The 17,371-nt window shown below is 38.9% G+C and overlaps 1 protein-coding gene across 11 annotated transcripts in view; it reads right to left on the minus strand.

Annotated features, from left to right (window-relative positions):
- Window positions 1-17,371, minus strand: part of GRIA4 (glutamate ionotropic receptor AMPA type subunit 4) — a 386,735-nt gene that overhangs the window by 109,221 nt on the left and 260,143 nt on the right. For all 11 annotated transcript variants that reach the window (XM_059418401.1, XM_059418430.1, XM_059418411.1 and 8 more), the window contains exon 5: window positions 10,520-10,704. In XM_059418401.1, the coding sequence (XP_059274384.1) occupies window positions 10,520-10,704 (185 nt within the window). The remainder of the gene's footprint in view (window positions 1-10,519; window positions 10,705-17,371) is intronic.

Here is a 17,371-nt window from a genome sequence, read left to right on the forward strand (position 1 = left end):
CTTTTTCCTTTTTTAATTTTTTTAAACTTTTAAGAAAATGAGGAATTCCTGCAACCATGGTTACTGTTGCTAAGAGTCAGTCAATTAGAGATTGACTTTCTAACTCCCACCAAATTCCATTTGCACTAGTCTGACTGAGATCTGTAAAGATGTTTCTGTTTTCTATGAAAACAATAAACCCAGTGCATTGTGATGGGATTTGTGCATTCAAATCAGTTCAGCTAAAAAGTAAGATCAAAGAAGTAAACCTTCCTGGTTTTAAACATAACCTCCTGTCTTTTAAGTTTCCCCTTACTTCGTAGCAGCTCCTGACTGAGCAGAGCTCAAGATGACAAAGCAAGCTTTATAAGGAGGCATTTCAGCAAGCTTTGCCAAGTGCCCCTGTGCGGGAAATTGCTGATACGATTTCTCTGCTGTAGTAATTTCTTTGAGTGCCTGGTTTGTTCCCACTGCATCTCACTCATTGTTACATTAATATATGGAAATGAAACTTTCATGCTTTTTCAGCCAATACAACAAACACCAGAAAACCCTGATTTCCCACCATTGTTGGCGGGGGAGGTCTTCTGGACAAGAAAGCTTCTCAGGGAATGGAGGGCTTAACTTCCAGAACCTTAAAGGGCTTCTGACTGTTCGTCCTTGAAACACAGAAATGAGATCCCACCTGCCAGTGTCTTCAAATGAAGCTCATTGAGATTGACTTTCATTTATTCAACAATTATTTTTGATACCCTTTCATATCACTGGGGATATACTGTAACTCTAAGTACAGACCCTGCTCTGAGGGAGATAAGAGTTCCACAACAAAGACAGGTAGCTAAACACAACAGGAGGAATCCATATGCTGGCTACCTCGAGTCTTTACAGCATTATTTTTGATTATTGCTCAGCTCCCATTTCTGCCTTTCCCCCCAGCCAATTTTATCACATGGAAGGAGTGTCCTCCTTCTGGGCTTTTCCAGAACTCTTTGCCTTTGAGGTTGTTTCTGTCTGGACTACCCTTACCCCTCCACACCGTTCCCGGGAAAATGCAATGCGTTTTCAACCTAAGTGTCTGTTTTCCCTGTGAGGCCTGCCTGGATTATACTGAGTCACCACATTCCCTGAGTTCCTGACACCTGCTGTAATGTTTCTGATTCCAAAGCCATCAAGAACTGTGTGGCCGGCCACTCAGCACTCACGCTTCTGAGCTCCCAACTTGGGTGTATGCGCGCCCAGTGCAGGGCCAGCCAGCTCTGCTCATCTTCGCACAGCGCCCTTGTGCCTGGAATGATATCCGGCACACAGGTGTTGAATGGGGGCATCAGAAATTAAGTGCGGACCGTCCTGTCTCCGCTGCTGCTGTAGCGCCTGCGGCTTCATCCTTCCAGACACCATTCAAATAATCAGAGCCATTTTCCCCTGCGATGAGGCCCTTTCTGTAGTGACTATTCCTCATGACCAAAGCTAGCTTTCCTTGTCTCTGTGCTTCTTTTTGTCTCCTCTGTCTCTTGTACTTTTGTTTTTAAGGATTTTCTTTTGGGGGCGGGGTCTTAGTGTGAGGGGAAAAAAAAAATGACCCTATGGTTATCAGAAAGTAAATAGAATGTTCCTTTCCTTCTAGATAATGACTCAACCGCTTACGGCATATGGGGGCAGGCTCTTTTTAATGCTTTATTCAAAGTCAGAGATGTTTTTGGAAGTGGAGGTGGCCAGAACTCTAGATTTAGTGTAGTCATTTGTGTTAGAGATGTCTGAAAATGTATAAATGCAGATTCTAGAAAAACAGACATTATCTGAGGCCATACATTTGGCAAGCTGCCAAAAATCCGTCTGCACCTGACGTCTCACTTGGATGGAACTAGCCAGGGAGGCAGCCTTAGACTTAAATTAGGTTAACTGGGACCTTGTGCACTTTTCACCAGTTAGGTGCAAGTGACCACATTTCCTTGTGTGAGAAATTTCCCTCTTTCCAACTGATTGTGCCCCGAGGCAGGATTATTGGTTTCCTCTGGTGAGGCAATAAACCTCTGAGAGGTCACTGTGGTTTTTAGGCTTTTCTTATTAATTTGCAACAGATGGGAAGGTCACTGATTTTGCCAATTATCTGAGTCCCATTGAGTCTAATGGAAACCCCAATTTCCCTTTTATAAAGTGGAAGGGGGAATATTGCTGAAAGAGGCATCAATTACGTTTGAGATGTGCAATCAACAGGCAGTTCGAGATGCCTATGAGCCACTTTCTCAGCTCTTTGGTTAACAGCTATTTCATCCTGCGAGGTTAGTCCCTGTCATCTTCTCCCGACACGGACTTGGTAAGGATTCTTACATATACCCATGGCGTGTTCCAGGGACAGTAGAGTTCCAGGTCTCCACTGAATGCCCCTGATACCATAATGTATTCAGTAAGAACCGTACCCGTAAAAAAATCCCCAAGATTTTATTGGGGATTTTGTTGGGGATCACGAAATCCTTGATCACTTTCTATGCACCATGTTTCTCAAGGAAAGAAAGCGTTTTAGCAGGATTTTAGCAAATGCTTTTGGTTTAAACCTTAATTGGCCAGAGAAGAGCTCCTAACCAGAAGAGAAAATGCCTCTGTTTTGCTCATCACTTTATCTTCAGCAGGGCCTGGCACCACACCTGAAAGGGGCAGTCAACAAATATTCATAGGATGAATGAATGTACAGAAAGGGCGACTTGACTGAGCTTTTAGTCTATGCTTCCTTTCAAGGTGAATCTCATGTGTAAAAATTATAACTGCTTCAGGATCAAATGCAACGATCAGGAAGTTTTTACTGGAAATAGCGTTACTGACTTTTAGAGCGATCAAGATTTTCTAAGATCATCTTGGTCTAATGCTCCTTATTCAGAGTAAAGAGAAGAAGAATCACAAACATTGAATTAGTCTATTTACTCCCCTCCCCCACAGGGGGACAGGTATTTATTTATTTATTTATTTATTTATTATTCCATTTACTTTTTTGTAAAAATAAACAATGGAAGATTTCTTATCCATTTCTTCAAAAGTGAAAATATTCACCTCTTTTGGAAGCATTATAATTTTGCGGATATAAGCCCACTGAGCAAAGAAAAGAGGTAGCAGAGAGTACAAGTGACCCAACCATTTGTGTAATGCCTATATTCCAGAGGATGAGCTGGAAGTTATAAGAGAAGGGTTTCGCAGACTATAGGAACACAGAAATACTTGTGTGACCCTTGCTTTTTTTTTTCCCCCATGGTGGAGTAAAATGTGTGAGCAACCACTACCCTTAAGTGCTATTTTGCTCAAATAATTTTTGAGGCTAGGAAAACAGTTAAGATAAAATCTGTTGTAGCCTTTTTGCCACTGGGTTAAACATATGAATCTGACTGGGAGTTCAATATTCAATGGGTAAGGTCTTAGACTTTATCAGGACTCTTTGCAAGTAACTGAGTTCAGGATTTAAAATCAATGGATAGATGCAAAAATAAAATATAAAAAGGCTCCCACTATAAAGCACTAATTTTGACATGAAAGCAATTCTTGATTCCAGCTATGTTATTTTTAGCTATATTATGAAATAATTGATTGTTGTAAGAGGAAGAAAACTAGGTAAGATGAATACCACAAGTATCCAGTGAGGAATATTAAAGTAAAAATTGACATTTTAAATAACTGATTACAAACTCAACAAATATTCAAAAAGTACTTTTAGGTGTTTTTGTTTTTGTTTTCCTGAATTATTTTCTGTAGGTAAGTGAACCAAACTGCCCAATGGGGTCAGAAGGCCAAAAATGCCAAGTTGTTTTATTGTGGCCTCATACAAACAATATGACAGTAGATCAAACTTTGTAGTTTTGTTATATTTCTACTACCTTCAAGCTCAGTAGGTAATATTTATATAAATTCTTCCATTTTTTCCTATGGTGTAATTTAGGATAGAAAAATCAATATATATTAAACTACATTATCAAATAGTTGTTTTGAAACTCATGTTCTGAGATGTTGGAATGGCTAACTGCTATTTTATTTTTTATTTATTTAATTCTTAAAAGATTTTATTTATTTGTCAGAGAGAGAGAATACACACAAGCAGGCAGAGAGAGAGAGAGGAGGAAGCAGGCTCCCTGCCAAGCAAGGAGCCCGATGCAGGACTTGATCCCAGGACCCCAGGATCATGACCTGAGCTGAAGGCAGCGGCTTAACCAACTGAGCCACCCAGGCATCCCGCTAACTGCTATTTTAAACAGCAATCCAAGGAAGGAAGACTTCCAAACTCATTCTATGAGGCCAACATTACCCTGATTCCAAAACCGAAGACCCCACTACAGAGGAGAATTACAGGCCAATATTCCTGATGAACATGGATGCAAAAATTCTCAACAAGATACTAACAAATCAAATCCAACAGTACATTAAGATAATTATTCACCACAATCAAGTGGGCTTTATTCCTGGGCTGCAAGGGTGGTTCAATCTGCGAATCAATCAGTGTGATATACCACCTTAATAAAAGAAAGGACAGGAACCATGTGATCCTCTAAATAGATGCAGAAAAAGCATCTGACAAAGTACAGTAACCATTCTTGATAAAAACCATCAACAAAGTAGGGAAAGAGGAAAGTAACTCAACATCATATGTGGAAGATCCACAGCTAGTATCATCCTCAGTGGGAGAAAACGGAGAGCTTCTCCTGTATGGTCAGAACAACACATGATGTCCACCGTACACCACTGTTATTTAATGTAGTACTAAAAATCCTAGCCATAGCAATCAGAAAACTAAAAGAAATACAAGGCATCCAAATCAGCAAGGAAGAAGTCAAACTCGCTATTCACAAACGACATGATACTCTATATATAAAACTTGAAGGACTCCACCAAAAAAATCGCTAGAACACATTCACAAATTCAGTAAAGTTGCAGGATACAAAATCAACATATAGAAATCTGTTCCATTTCTATAAACCAATAACATAGCAGCAGAAAAAGACATCAAGGAATTAATCCCATTTACAACTGCACCAAAACCCGTAAGATACCTAGGAATAAACCTAACCAAATATGTAAAAGAGCTGTACTCTAAAAACTACGGAGCACTTACGAAAAAAATTGAGGAAGAAACAAAGCAATAGAAAAACACTTCATGCTCATTGACTTGAAGAACATATATTGTGAATATGTCTATGCTACCCAAAGCAATCACAAATTCAATGCAGTCCCTATCAAAATACCATCAACACTTTTTAAAGAGCTAGAAAAAACAATCCTAAAATATGTATGGAGCCATGGAAGACCCCAAACAGCCACAGCAATCTTAAAAAATAAAACCAAAGCTGGACTCATCATGATTTTGGAGTTCAAGCTATATTACAAAGCTGTAGTCATCAAGACAGTATGATACCAGCCCAAAACAGACACATAGATCAAAGGAACAGAAGAGAGAAGCCAGAAATGGACCCACAACTATATGGTCAACTAATCTTCAATAAAGCAAGAAAGAATATCCAATGGAAAAAAGACAGTCTCTTTAACACGTAGTGTTAGGAAAATTGGACAGCCACATGCAGAAGAATGGGACTGAACCACCTTCCAATACTATACCCCAAAATAAATTCAAAATGGATGAAAGACCTAAATGTGAGACAGGAAACCATCAAATTAGCAGAGGAGAACACAGGTAGCAACCTCTTTGACATCAGCTGCAGCAACTTCTTAGTAGACACGTCTCCAAAGGCATGGGATACAAAAGCAAAAATGAACTATTGGAACTTCATCAAGATAAAAACTTCTGCACAGCAAAGGAACCAATCAACAAAACTAAAAGGCAACTTCAGAATGGGAGAAGATATGTGCAAATGGCATATCTGATAAAAGGTTAGTATAAAAAATCTATAAAAAAACTTATCAAACTTAATACCCTCAAAACAAATAACCCAGTTAAGAAGTGGGCAGAAGACATGAGTAGATATTTTTCCAAAAAAGATATACAGATGGCTAACAGACACATAAAAAATGTTCAACATGACTCATCATCTGGGAAATACAAATTAAAAAAAAAAGTGGGATGCTACCTCACACCTGTAAGAGTGGCTAAATTCAACAACATAAGAAACAACGGGTGTTGGTGAGGATGTGGAGAAAGGGGAACCTCCTACACTGTTGGTGGGAATGCAAGCTGGTGCAGCCACTCTGGAAAACAGCATGGAAGTTCCTCAAAAAGTTGAAAACAGAGCTACGCTACAACCTAGCAACTGCACTACTGGGTATTTATCTGAAGGATACGAAGAGATTGACTGAAAAGAATATATGCACCCCGATGGTTATAGCAGCATTATATCTACAATAGCGAAACTATTTATTCAGCTTAAGTGTCCATCGATTGATGAATGGATAAAGATGTGGTGTAAACACACACACACACACATATACACATACACAGACACACAAACACACAAATATTACTCAGCCATAAAAAAGAATGAATCTTGCCATTTGCAACAGCATGGTTGGAGCTAGAGAGTACAATGCAAACTGAAATAAGGCAGTTAGGGAAAGGTAAATACTTTAAGAGTTCACTCGTACGGGAATTTAAGAAATAAAACAGAAGAACATAGGGGAAAGAAAACAAAAGGAGATGAAGGTGGAACCTAAAACAAACTCTTAACTACAGAGAACAAACTGAGGGTTGCTGGAGGGAGGTAGGAAGGGGATGGGCTGGAGGGTGACAGGCATTAAGGAGGGCACCTGTGATGAGCATGGGGTATTCCATGTAAGTGATGCATCACTGAACCCTACTCTGGAAACTATATTGCACTCTATGCTAACTAACTAGAATTTAAATAAAAACTTGAAATACTAAAACAAAACAAAACAAAACAAAACAACAACAACAACAAAAAAACCACCACCCACTGAAACTCAAAAAAATAAAAGTAAAGCACACATATGAAACACTAATTTACTCACCCTTTATAGAAAGAACTTTAGCTTTAAAAACATCTTGGCTGTGTTGTACTTATTACAGATTTCTAGTTACAATTTTGTTTTTATGGTAGTGTTTTGGGTCCCAGGCCAGACTTTTTCAAGCAAACGATCTAAAGATACGGACAAAATTCTGCATTTTTAGCAAGGCTGACACCTCATTTCAGGTGGTTCTCAAGCCTACTATTGTTTGAGATCCACTGCCTTAGAGTATTTGTAATTAAGTTTAAAAGATACTGTAAAATTCTTAGAACAACAAATTTTAATTAATTTGAAACCTCTGATACATTATCTAACTCTTCTGGGCAGTGATTAAAGAAAGAAAAGAGATGCTACAAGAACAAACAGTAATACATTTATAAGAACTAAACAGTTTGTGGCACAACAATAATTTGGAAAACATGTGCAGAGGATGAAGTGGTTCTCCAAACACAGTTGTCCGTTCACAGATTTTAAGAGAAAATTGTGGAAGCCATTTCCATTATGTTTTTGAAAAATGATACAAATTAAATATCCGCAAAGTTGTTATTGGTAGCATGCCAATATTAAGTGTGCTCATCTTTCTAGAATCTACCAGCATATCCCCTTATCTTCATCATATTAACTTCATCATCTTCTGAAAGATGGCTACTTCTTTTCAAAAGCATTTTTTTGGTCAAGATTATTTAGTTTTTTACTTTTTTAAAAAAGGCACTTGATTCTCTGAAACTGTCTTCCACTGTTATCTCAACTTATTAAAGACAGTGCAGAAACACAGGGGTAACATGTAGAAACTCTTGACACAGTTTGGACCAGCTCTTGTGTTTGGATGAGTCAAGAGTAAAACCAAGGAGCATTTAAAATGATTTGGCCTAGTTACAAGGAATTAAAGTATCAGTAGCTAAAAAAAATCATGTTCAGGATCAAAAAACATCTTTTCTTAGGGAAGACTTTATAGAACAATTTATTTTATTTATGTATTTATTTATTTTTAAAAGATTTATTTATTTATTTATTTGACAGAGATCACAAGCAGGCAGAGAGGCAGGCAGAGAGAGAGGGGGAAGCAGGCTCCCGGCTTGAGCAGGGAGCCCGATGTGGGGCTCGATCCCAGGACCCTGAGACCATGATCCGAGCCGAAGGCAGAGACCCAACCCACGGAGCCACCCAGGTGCCCCTTTATAGAACAATTTAGAGTATACTATATTCTCATGATATAGTAGATACTGTACAACTGATTAGGTTTATACTTGAAAGGCATTTTAAAGGGACAAAGTCTCATGATTACTATGCAGTCACAGGAGAAAAGAAACCTTTTAGAATTCAGCAAGGAGAGACACAGAAAAGGCAGACACTCCATTTTCTAAGTTCTGGGGGATCTATTATACAGCACGGTGACCACAGTTAACAATATTGTATTATGTATCTGGAAGTTGTCAGGAGAGTAGATCTTAAATATTCTCATTCCTCCTGTCATCAAAAACGGTAACTATGTGAAGAGAAAGAATTGTTCGTTCGCCTGCTCTGCTGTGGTAAATACTTTTAAATCTATTAATTTATCAAATTCCCACACCGTCACATTAAACTTATACAACATTATATTTCAGTCATATCTCAAGGCTAAGAATATAAAAAATACTTTTGAGATGACAAAAAAAAAGCTATCATTTCCCCTGCCAAGATTTTATTTAAGGCAAGAGTTTATCCAAAGCACTGGGGCACTCCGATATTCTTCTTAGAAACTAGCTAAGCCTGTGAAATGAGTAAGTGTGCTGTAGGCCCTGCACTGCCTTCTCCAGACACAGTCTTTTAAGCACAGGTGCTAAGTGGAGGGTCTTTCTGAGCCTTCCTCGCCCTCGGACAGGAACCTGGCAATTCTGGGCATTCTCAGAACTAACTGCTCTGTGGGATTCATGAGGAGGTATTTACAAAGCTTCATTTGTTCATATCAACTCAAACTCTCAACACGGGCAGCAGTGAAAGGGAGGGAGAGCACAGTTTAAGCTGAGATGAGTGTCTTTTTTTTTTTTTTTTTTTTAAGATTTTATTTATTTATTTGACAGAGAGAAATCACAAGTAGGCAGAGAGGCAGGCAGAGAGAGAGAGGAGGAAGCAGGCTCCCCGCTGAGCAGAGAGCCCGATGCGGGACTCGATCCCAGGACCCTGAGATCATGACCTGAGCCGAAGGCAGCAGCTTAACCCACTGAGCCACCCAGGCGCCCTGAGATGAGTGTCTTAAGAAAGTCAGAGTTGGAGCTGAAATGACAAGTCAGAAAGTTTTTCCTTGGATTCCATAAATACACACTGAAAATTTCTAAATACCTTGAATAGTGGCAACCTTAATGATTTTTTTTGGAGTCCCTTAGGAATAAACCTAAATGACATACAGGGTTATAATGACTGTCTTCCAATATAATAAAACATAGTTCTTCAATCAAGATTTTTTTCTTCTTCCAAGAAAAATTAACAGAAACTGAATACTGTTATTTCCTCTTACAGTATAGACTGGCTTCACAAGATCCTGAAAAGAAAGTACGCCATGCTTTTTTACTTTTAACTTTTATAAATACTGATATAGTTGAAGGAAACTGAAAGGCATTTCGTGTAGGGCTCTTCAATATGAAGTAGGAATCTCTAAAACATATTTCAGTTTTGATTTTTCTAGTTGAGTACTTAAGTTCTTGTTATAAATAAAGCTACAAATTGCTAAGTTTACTTCTACAAATCCAATCATATTATTATGTATACTGTACGCAGCAAAGTAACAAAACCTCTTGCTTACTATACTCTCAGATTGAAGGGCTTACAATAGATAAGGCAGGAGCAAACATTTCCAAAACCACTAGGTGGCATTCATTCACCGCGATTTTGGCCAAATACGACTTAAAGCTTAGAGAGATGTGGGGTGAGGAGGAAGGCAAATACTACCCTTTATTTGATGAGATTTTCCTATCATTTAACACAATAACAAAGCTCAATTTTACCTTTTCCTATCTGCTTCAAATCAAATCAACGAGTATTTGTTGAAAGATTCATTTGTGAAGAGAGTTGAAAACCATCTTCACTGTGATGGCATTGCACTTAAAACATCAGAAGAAGATGAGCTACACATCTAGAAGTATGCCATTTAACTTGGTTTTATTTCATTGCTTTACTATTTCATGTTCGTTCTCATGTAGCTCTTTTTCTTTTCTTTTTTTTTCATGTAGCTCTTTTTCTAAAGGTTACAAAAAGCACAGTTGTGAATACTAAAACTCTCTAAGATTCTAGATGGCATTAATCTTCAAAACTTATGTTTATGAACGTAGGAGGCCAAGAGCTCTTGGTGATTCACAAAAGGTCCTTACTATGTGGTAGGTCTTTAAAATGTGTGAGAAATAGTGCTCCTCACTGCACTGAGACCTATGAACTAAAATGGCCTTTGGTGATAAAGGATTACGATTTAGTCTTGAAGATGAATCATGGAATGAAAATGCCTGAACTCTGTATTTCAGACTGAATGGTTTAGAGAAAATACTGATGGGAAAAAAGTAAATCAAAAGTCAACTTTTTGTAGAAGGTCTAGGGTAATAATAATATAAAATCCAGGACTTACCTGTTCTAATATGTTTTGAAGCCTCTCTATCTCACAGTCTATTACAAATTTCTTCTCTTGTCGTCTGTCAAGTTCTTCTAGAAGTTGCCTATAGCTGACATCATTAAAATTTTCCACACATATAGCGCTGACATGCCAACCATTTTGTCCTGCTTTTTCCATAATAGCTTGAAGTATTGAGTACCCTAGTGAGGAAAGAAATCCAGAAGGGTTACTAAAAACATACTTTCTCTCCTCCTCATTAATAACTTATGCAGGCACTGAGACTATGTCAACATTTTTATGCTGCAAATATACAATAAATGCTGAGAAATCTAAAGATCTGAGTGGTTGTTCTTTTATTTGGGGGCAACACCCCTTAAAAATATTTCTTGAATGAAGGAAGAACAGCATGCCTTGAATAAACTCTCACAATCCCTCTAGTAGAGAGAACATTACATTGCTTTAGATATATTTTTCATGAAATAAACCAAAAACCAAACTCAGTACTACCGTAGTCAATAAAAATTTCATACATTATTTTTGTTAATTTTACTCACTGGACAGAATTAATTTTGAACATCTGTTTTGAACATCTGCTCCCCTTGAGCAAGGCGAAAATGACATTTTTGGGTTCAGTTATGGAAAAGAGGATATTAAAATCTAATGCAACAGTATTTATTGAGGATCCATTATTGTGAATGGAGGAGCCATTATTATTTTTCCCCAACCCCCACCTTTTTTGGGGAGAAGGCATTATTTAACTCGTTGTCTCTTTAGCAGGGGGATGATGCAGAAAGCGGGTGAACTGAATGGCTACTAGGCGAGGCACCAGGCATTCAAACTCATAATCTAGTAGAGGAGGAAAGACATTCAGATAAACAAATGCAAGTCAGTTTAAGATACTGCAATGAAAGCTGTACTCAATGTCCATTGTGGGCCCAAAGAAGGTTTGGTTAAATTTGCCTGCTGGTTCATCAGCAAGAGGAGGAACAACTTGCACTGGGTCCTGAAGGTTGAGAAGACTCATCCAAGCTTGCTGAAAAAGGGAACGTTCGCTATCTGGAGACAGTCTTCCAGAGAATGGGGTGGTCTGTGCCCTATTGTTGGTCCTTATCTCCCTGTACCAACCAGCACAAAGGGGAAGGGAAGTCAAAGGTCTCGGGGTCTGGGTTAGGGAAGCTGAGGCAAACTTAGGAACACAGCTCCTGGAGTGTTTCTTCAGGCCAACACTGTCCTATAATCTTGCTTTTTCCAGCTCTCAGTTTTCAACTGGCATATAAGAAGAAGGGAAAAGTCTTTGAAACTATGAATAGACAATAAATAAGAACAGGTTAGAATCAGAGCCTGGTAACCAGTGAGTTTTTCCACTTGCTGCTTAGCATAAAAAAGAAAAAAATGCTGGTCCTCTTTAAGAAGGTCTAGCACTGATTTGAGCTCATCCTATGGCAGCAGACTGTGGTTTCTGCCTTCCTTGATCCCTGGAGTCAGAGTGTAGAACGGGGTGGATTAAAAGTGAAGACTTAAATGAATACACAGCACTTGTAAGATAAGAGGGTATTTACTCAGGTTTCTGATTGGTATGAGTCTCTTAGATTCAAGGATTCTGATTTTCAGGTAAATTTTCTACAAGTCAGAGCTTCAAACGTTACGGATGCTTGGTTAATGTCAACAGATGGAACCGATGATGAGATCATATTTGAAATATAAATTACCTGGTATCCTGCCAAATGAAATACTGTGGCAGTCAGGATTCATTTTTATCTAAATGAAAAAAATTCCCCCAAGAGGAAGACAGAGGGCATGTTAATTACTCTGTAATTATTCTGGTCTATCTAGTGCTCCATTTAGTCTTCCCTTTTGTAACACATGCCTGTAACCATCTTTTCGGATCTTACTTAGATTCCCCTTGGCCCCCACCCCAAGCCCAGGACTCTTCCCCTTATTTGCTGTCTAATACCTAGGTAACAGGATGGTCTGAGTGCTCTTTTCATGTATGCTCAGGCCTCATTTATTCTGTTACAGGGACTTGCTCTCTGATAGGAAGCAAGGCAATGTTCCTTTTATTCATTTTTGACACCCATGAACATGTTCTTTTAAAAAATTCCAATTGCCATCTTACTTTCCCTCTTTCTCCTTTTATTTAGTGTCATGTCAAAATAATTCAAAGACATGTCATTTGATTTTTTTTGCATGTTGCCAAAAAAAAAATGATAAATACCAACCACACACATCAAAGTAGTCGTCCTGTGCCCTAGGATCCATTCACAAGGCAGTGTTCTTTGTATACTGCCTTTTTACTTTATTTTTTTAATTTTTGGCATCATGTGGTTATCAGGCTTCACATCATTACTAGGCATCCAGGTTGTTATTTTCCTGCCTACAGGACCTTTACAGATTGTACAGCCACAAACCTTCTGATGAAATTAATGTATGTTCCCAGTTGTATAAGAGATACTTCAAGATTCACACTAATAAACCAAACTATAATTCAAATTCAAATTTTCGTTACACAATCTAATTTACAAATGACACAAGAACTGAAATAAGAGAAAACCCTAGGACACAATCTTTGTTAAATGGCAAAGAAAGTTGGCTGCCTAAGAAGAACCGTTAATCATAGTCAGAAATAAATGGCATCTTTTCAGTGCAGTGCAAAGGACATGCAGTTAAAGGCTGGACGCTGGAATTCTTTTATAAGCTATGTTTGATTTTCATATGCTCTCTTGTTCAGTGTTACTCAGATGTGTGTGTCTTATTTATTTGCCAAGATAGTTGGGAATATATTGTGAGTTGGGAGAAAATACTGCTGTTGAGTCTATGGTTATGTAACTTGGCTGTTACATAAACTAGAAAATCACAAGTCATGTCATACTAATTCTACATCCGGCTATGATTTGTATCTCCTAGTTATTAGAAAACCTGTAATGCGATATTGTTGGCTATGAATACTTCAGGGTTTGGTGCATATCGAAAGACTAACAGAGACTTTGCTACCATAAAGGATCTTTTAAGTCTCACTTTGATTTTAGAAAAGCTGCCTAACATTTTAATTCAATATAATTTACTAAAAACCTACTATAAAGATCCTTTAAGGTTTGCCAAGATAAAGACAAGATTCTGGTTTCTACAAGGAATTCACTATCTAGTCACTTACTAAGTAACTAACCATTGCACAAATGACAGTACTGTATAAAGCACCAAAATAATTTTATCAGAATAGCGGTGAAAGTGTACCATGGAGAAAATCACAGTACTATTTTACAGTAAGTAAATAAAGGCTTTTCATAGTTGTTAAAGAACACTATCAGTTATACATAAAAACATTGCTTAAAATGTTTTTATGCCATGTGATGATATTATCAATTATGCTGGTAATTGATGACAGTAATGCAAGCTGTCCCAAATGACTGCATCTGTGCACAGCGACAATGTTTCTATCATCCATGGGGAATGACCTATTTTGGATGAGTAGCACCATCCAGAGATGTGGCTGCTAGCAACACGAGCTGGGTTTTATTTTATTTGATGTTCTCTCTTTCGAGAGTTATTTGATTCAACTATCTGTACACAGAGGAGCAGGAGGAGAATCAGGAGAAATTTATGTCAGGGTGCATATAATTTCAAACAGAAGAGAGTTACTGATAAACTGTTAAAAAGACTTCCCTTCGATCAAGACTGAAAAGTGCTCATAGTGCTTTTTAATTAGAAGTTCACGGGTACACTGAGCAGTGTGCAATGCTAGGTACAGAAGCCGTGTTTCGGACGGCTAAGAAACTGAGGAGAAGATGAGGAGAGGTGAGAGTGCGGACATTCTTAAAGTCTCATCAGGAGAATGAAGTAATGCCATGAAGGGTGGACCATGACGATGCACATGGGGTGGAGAAGTTCCTAGGTCCTGGGAACCAGTAGGATAAGGGCAGGACAGAGAATCAGCAAGACTGGAGTGTGGGAACCAGCATGGAAAGAGAGGATTGGGTCTGTCCCATGGCTGGGGAGAGGGGAGTGTTGATGAGCTTCCAAAGGAGAAGTGGCAAAGGGACGCAGCGGCGGCAGGTTCTTACTCCAAGTACCAGTCCTCCCACCAACCTTGGGAACCGCTACGCGGGCACCCACCGCAGCCCTACCGATGTCTCCAGTCTGGGCATGACTCCCAGCACCCCATACACTAGCATGTAGGCCTGGAAGTATGCGCCGTGCTACGTATTAACCTCCGTCTGCGAGGGAACGAGGTTTGGAGGCTGCGCTGCACTGAGTGCCACCATGCTGGAACTACTGAACGGATTTAGCAACCATTTAGTTTGGATTCGTTCCAAAGCAGCTTAGCACCAAACAACCTGTTCAAAGCCTCCTGTCTGGACTCCAAGGTCTCAGCACACAGGAGGAGTAACCTCGGTTAAAATGATCAGCAGCTGTGACTACAGCATTTATTCTATGCACAGTTCAAGAATTCAAGAAGGGCAGAGTGAAAATAAAGATCTTCTAACTTATGCCGTTTGAGGCCAAACATGCAAACCTGACAGAAGATGGAAAGTCTTGAGTTTTCCCTTGTCTATAATCAACAGTAAAAACAGAAAATCCATCTTTAAAGATGGTCATTCTGGGTCCTGGATTTTCCCTAAAGCCTCTAGTATTTTCTGACAAGAACATTTATTGTTTCCTGAACCCGACACTCCATGGGCATATTTAATTCAGATGCCATCTTACAGGTAAATCTGGTCATCTAAATCTTTAAAGTTTCTGTTAGTTGCAAATGAGCCTCACCCTCATGAATACAGGCATACTGCAAGTATTTTCAACCATCTGCCACAGGTTCAAGGCCCTGAACACCCCCCTCCAGGCATGCTCTAACACCATGTTTTTCTTCATTCTCTTGGGCTTTTCTAGAACAAGGCCACTGGAAAATTTCATTTCAACGCAAACAATGCCTGAACCTATTATTTATATAATCACTTGTTTCCATACTAGATTCATTTTTATAGGTAGAGACTCTATGGACTTCCCTGCAGTGCCCTGTATTTTCTTACTCTTCTCTGATACATACCCAAATCATATGTGTCTCCTCCCTCTTTCCAGTATTATTTTAGACCATTAATGTCTTTGTTTTCTATCCTCCAGCAACACTGCCCTTCTCAGATGTTCTAGAAGGTACCACTCATCTTCTACCTTAGTGCCTTTGCAAAAAGCTGCTATTCCCTTTTAAAAAAACTGCTTCCTTCCACTTTTGCTTTCTTTCGTCTTTCAGAGCTCACTGCAAACATTACTTAACCCTACCTAGATCACTTTCCCCCTTAGCTCTTCAAGCTCTCATAGTTTTCCGTACATTTGTTTCCAAGATTTTTAGCTCACTTTCTAACTATGTATTTGAATGATGACCCGATTAGGTCTTTGCCCTCTACTATACTGTAGGCTCCACGAAGTTAGGGACAGTCCCTGTGCTCAGTGGATGCTCAGCAAAGAGTTGTCTGAATGCACGAATGAATTAGAGGGAATTTTACAGACAGGAGTCAGAATGTTACAAGGCTTGGCAGTGAGAAGCAGCATGACAGGTCACATCTGGGAACCTCAAACTCTTCAGTTTATCTCATGTGTTCTGAAGAACGAGGAGGATATGGGCAGATTTTGGTGTGGACTATAGGAAGGGCTCCAAAGGCAGCAGAGAGAAGCAGGCAAAAGTCGTGTCATTAGGGCTTTCTCTCATCTCACAGAATTTGGTCTTTATTCCTCAAGGACTTCAGGAAGAGAATGACAAATGTGCTGCAGACCGACCCTTCAGCTGAGGTGTGGGAATACAGGGGATGGAGTTAACAGGAAATGGAAAGCCCATTCGGAGCGCATACTGAAGTCAACCAGTTGAGATGAAGGAGGGGAAGGAGAGCGGATGCTAGACGGGGGAAGGATGACTCTGCTTAGTGGTGATCCATTAACATCAGGGATATGGAGGACAAGGATTTGGGCGTGACATCAATCTGCTCTATTGGTGGTCATTTAATGCTGTTTTCAGAGGGCAGTTAGGTCTTTTATGATATCCTGAAGAAGAACATACTTTTCTACTTAGATTTCCAACGTCAAGTAACTTCTGGTGATAAGGCCTGGCAGCCACCTCCTTCATCACCCAAACCAGTAAGCTAGATTGACACAGGCTTGAGAAACCCAACTTTCTCTCTTGCTATAGGCATCCATTTTTCTAAAGACCGTCTCTGTAGATTTTGAATAGTCTCTAAGAATAAACTGGATATCTTTGCAAGTTCGCCTCCAGAATTATCTATCTCCTCAGCACTATGAGCATTTATTAGTATCTTTTCATAGTGGATGACAATCTCTTTTCATGTAAGAAAGGCATTCCTGAAAATTTTGCATAATTTTAAACTCCAATAACTAAACACTAGTTTCCTAATCAGAATATATGTCTGGAATGATTTCTATATGGTTATTATTTTGCTCCTAAGTTGAGATTTTATCAATTTTAAATATCACACTATGTAAAATTCACATTTCTGATTATATTTTTTAATATCACACTATAAAAAGTTCACAATTTGAATTTGCACTAAATGCAACCATTGTATCTTTTCTTTTTTTAAAAATTTATCTATTTTAGGAGGGTGGGGAAGGACAGAGGGAGAGAGAAATGCAAGCAGACTCTCACAGAGCTTGAAGCCCAATGCAGGGCTGAATCCCAGGACCCTGAGGTCACGACCTGCGCCAAAATCAAGAGTCAGATGCTCAACTGACTGATCCACCCAAGTGCTCCAACTATTGTATCTTTATAAGAAGATTAAAATGCAGATCTGTGAATTAAGAGGCAACCAAATAATGCTTGTCTCATATTAAAACTTAAAAGTACCTAAGACCTAATTTTGTATGTTAAAC

The sequence above is a fragment of the Mustela nigripes genome, chromosome 1, assembly GCF_022355385.1.
Source record: "Mustela nigripes isolate SB6536 chromosome 1, MUSNIG.SB6536, whole genome shotgun sequence".
Lineage (NCBI taxonomy): Eukaryota > Metazoa > Chordata > Mammalia > Carnivora > Mustelidae > Mustela > Mustela nigripes.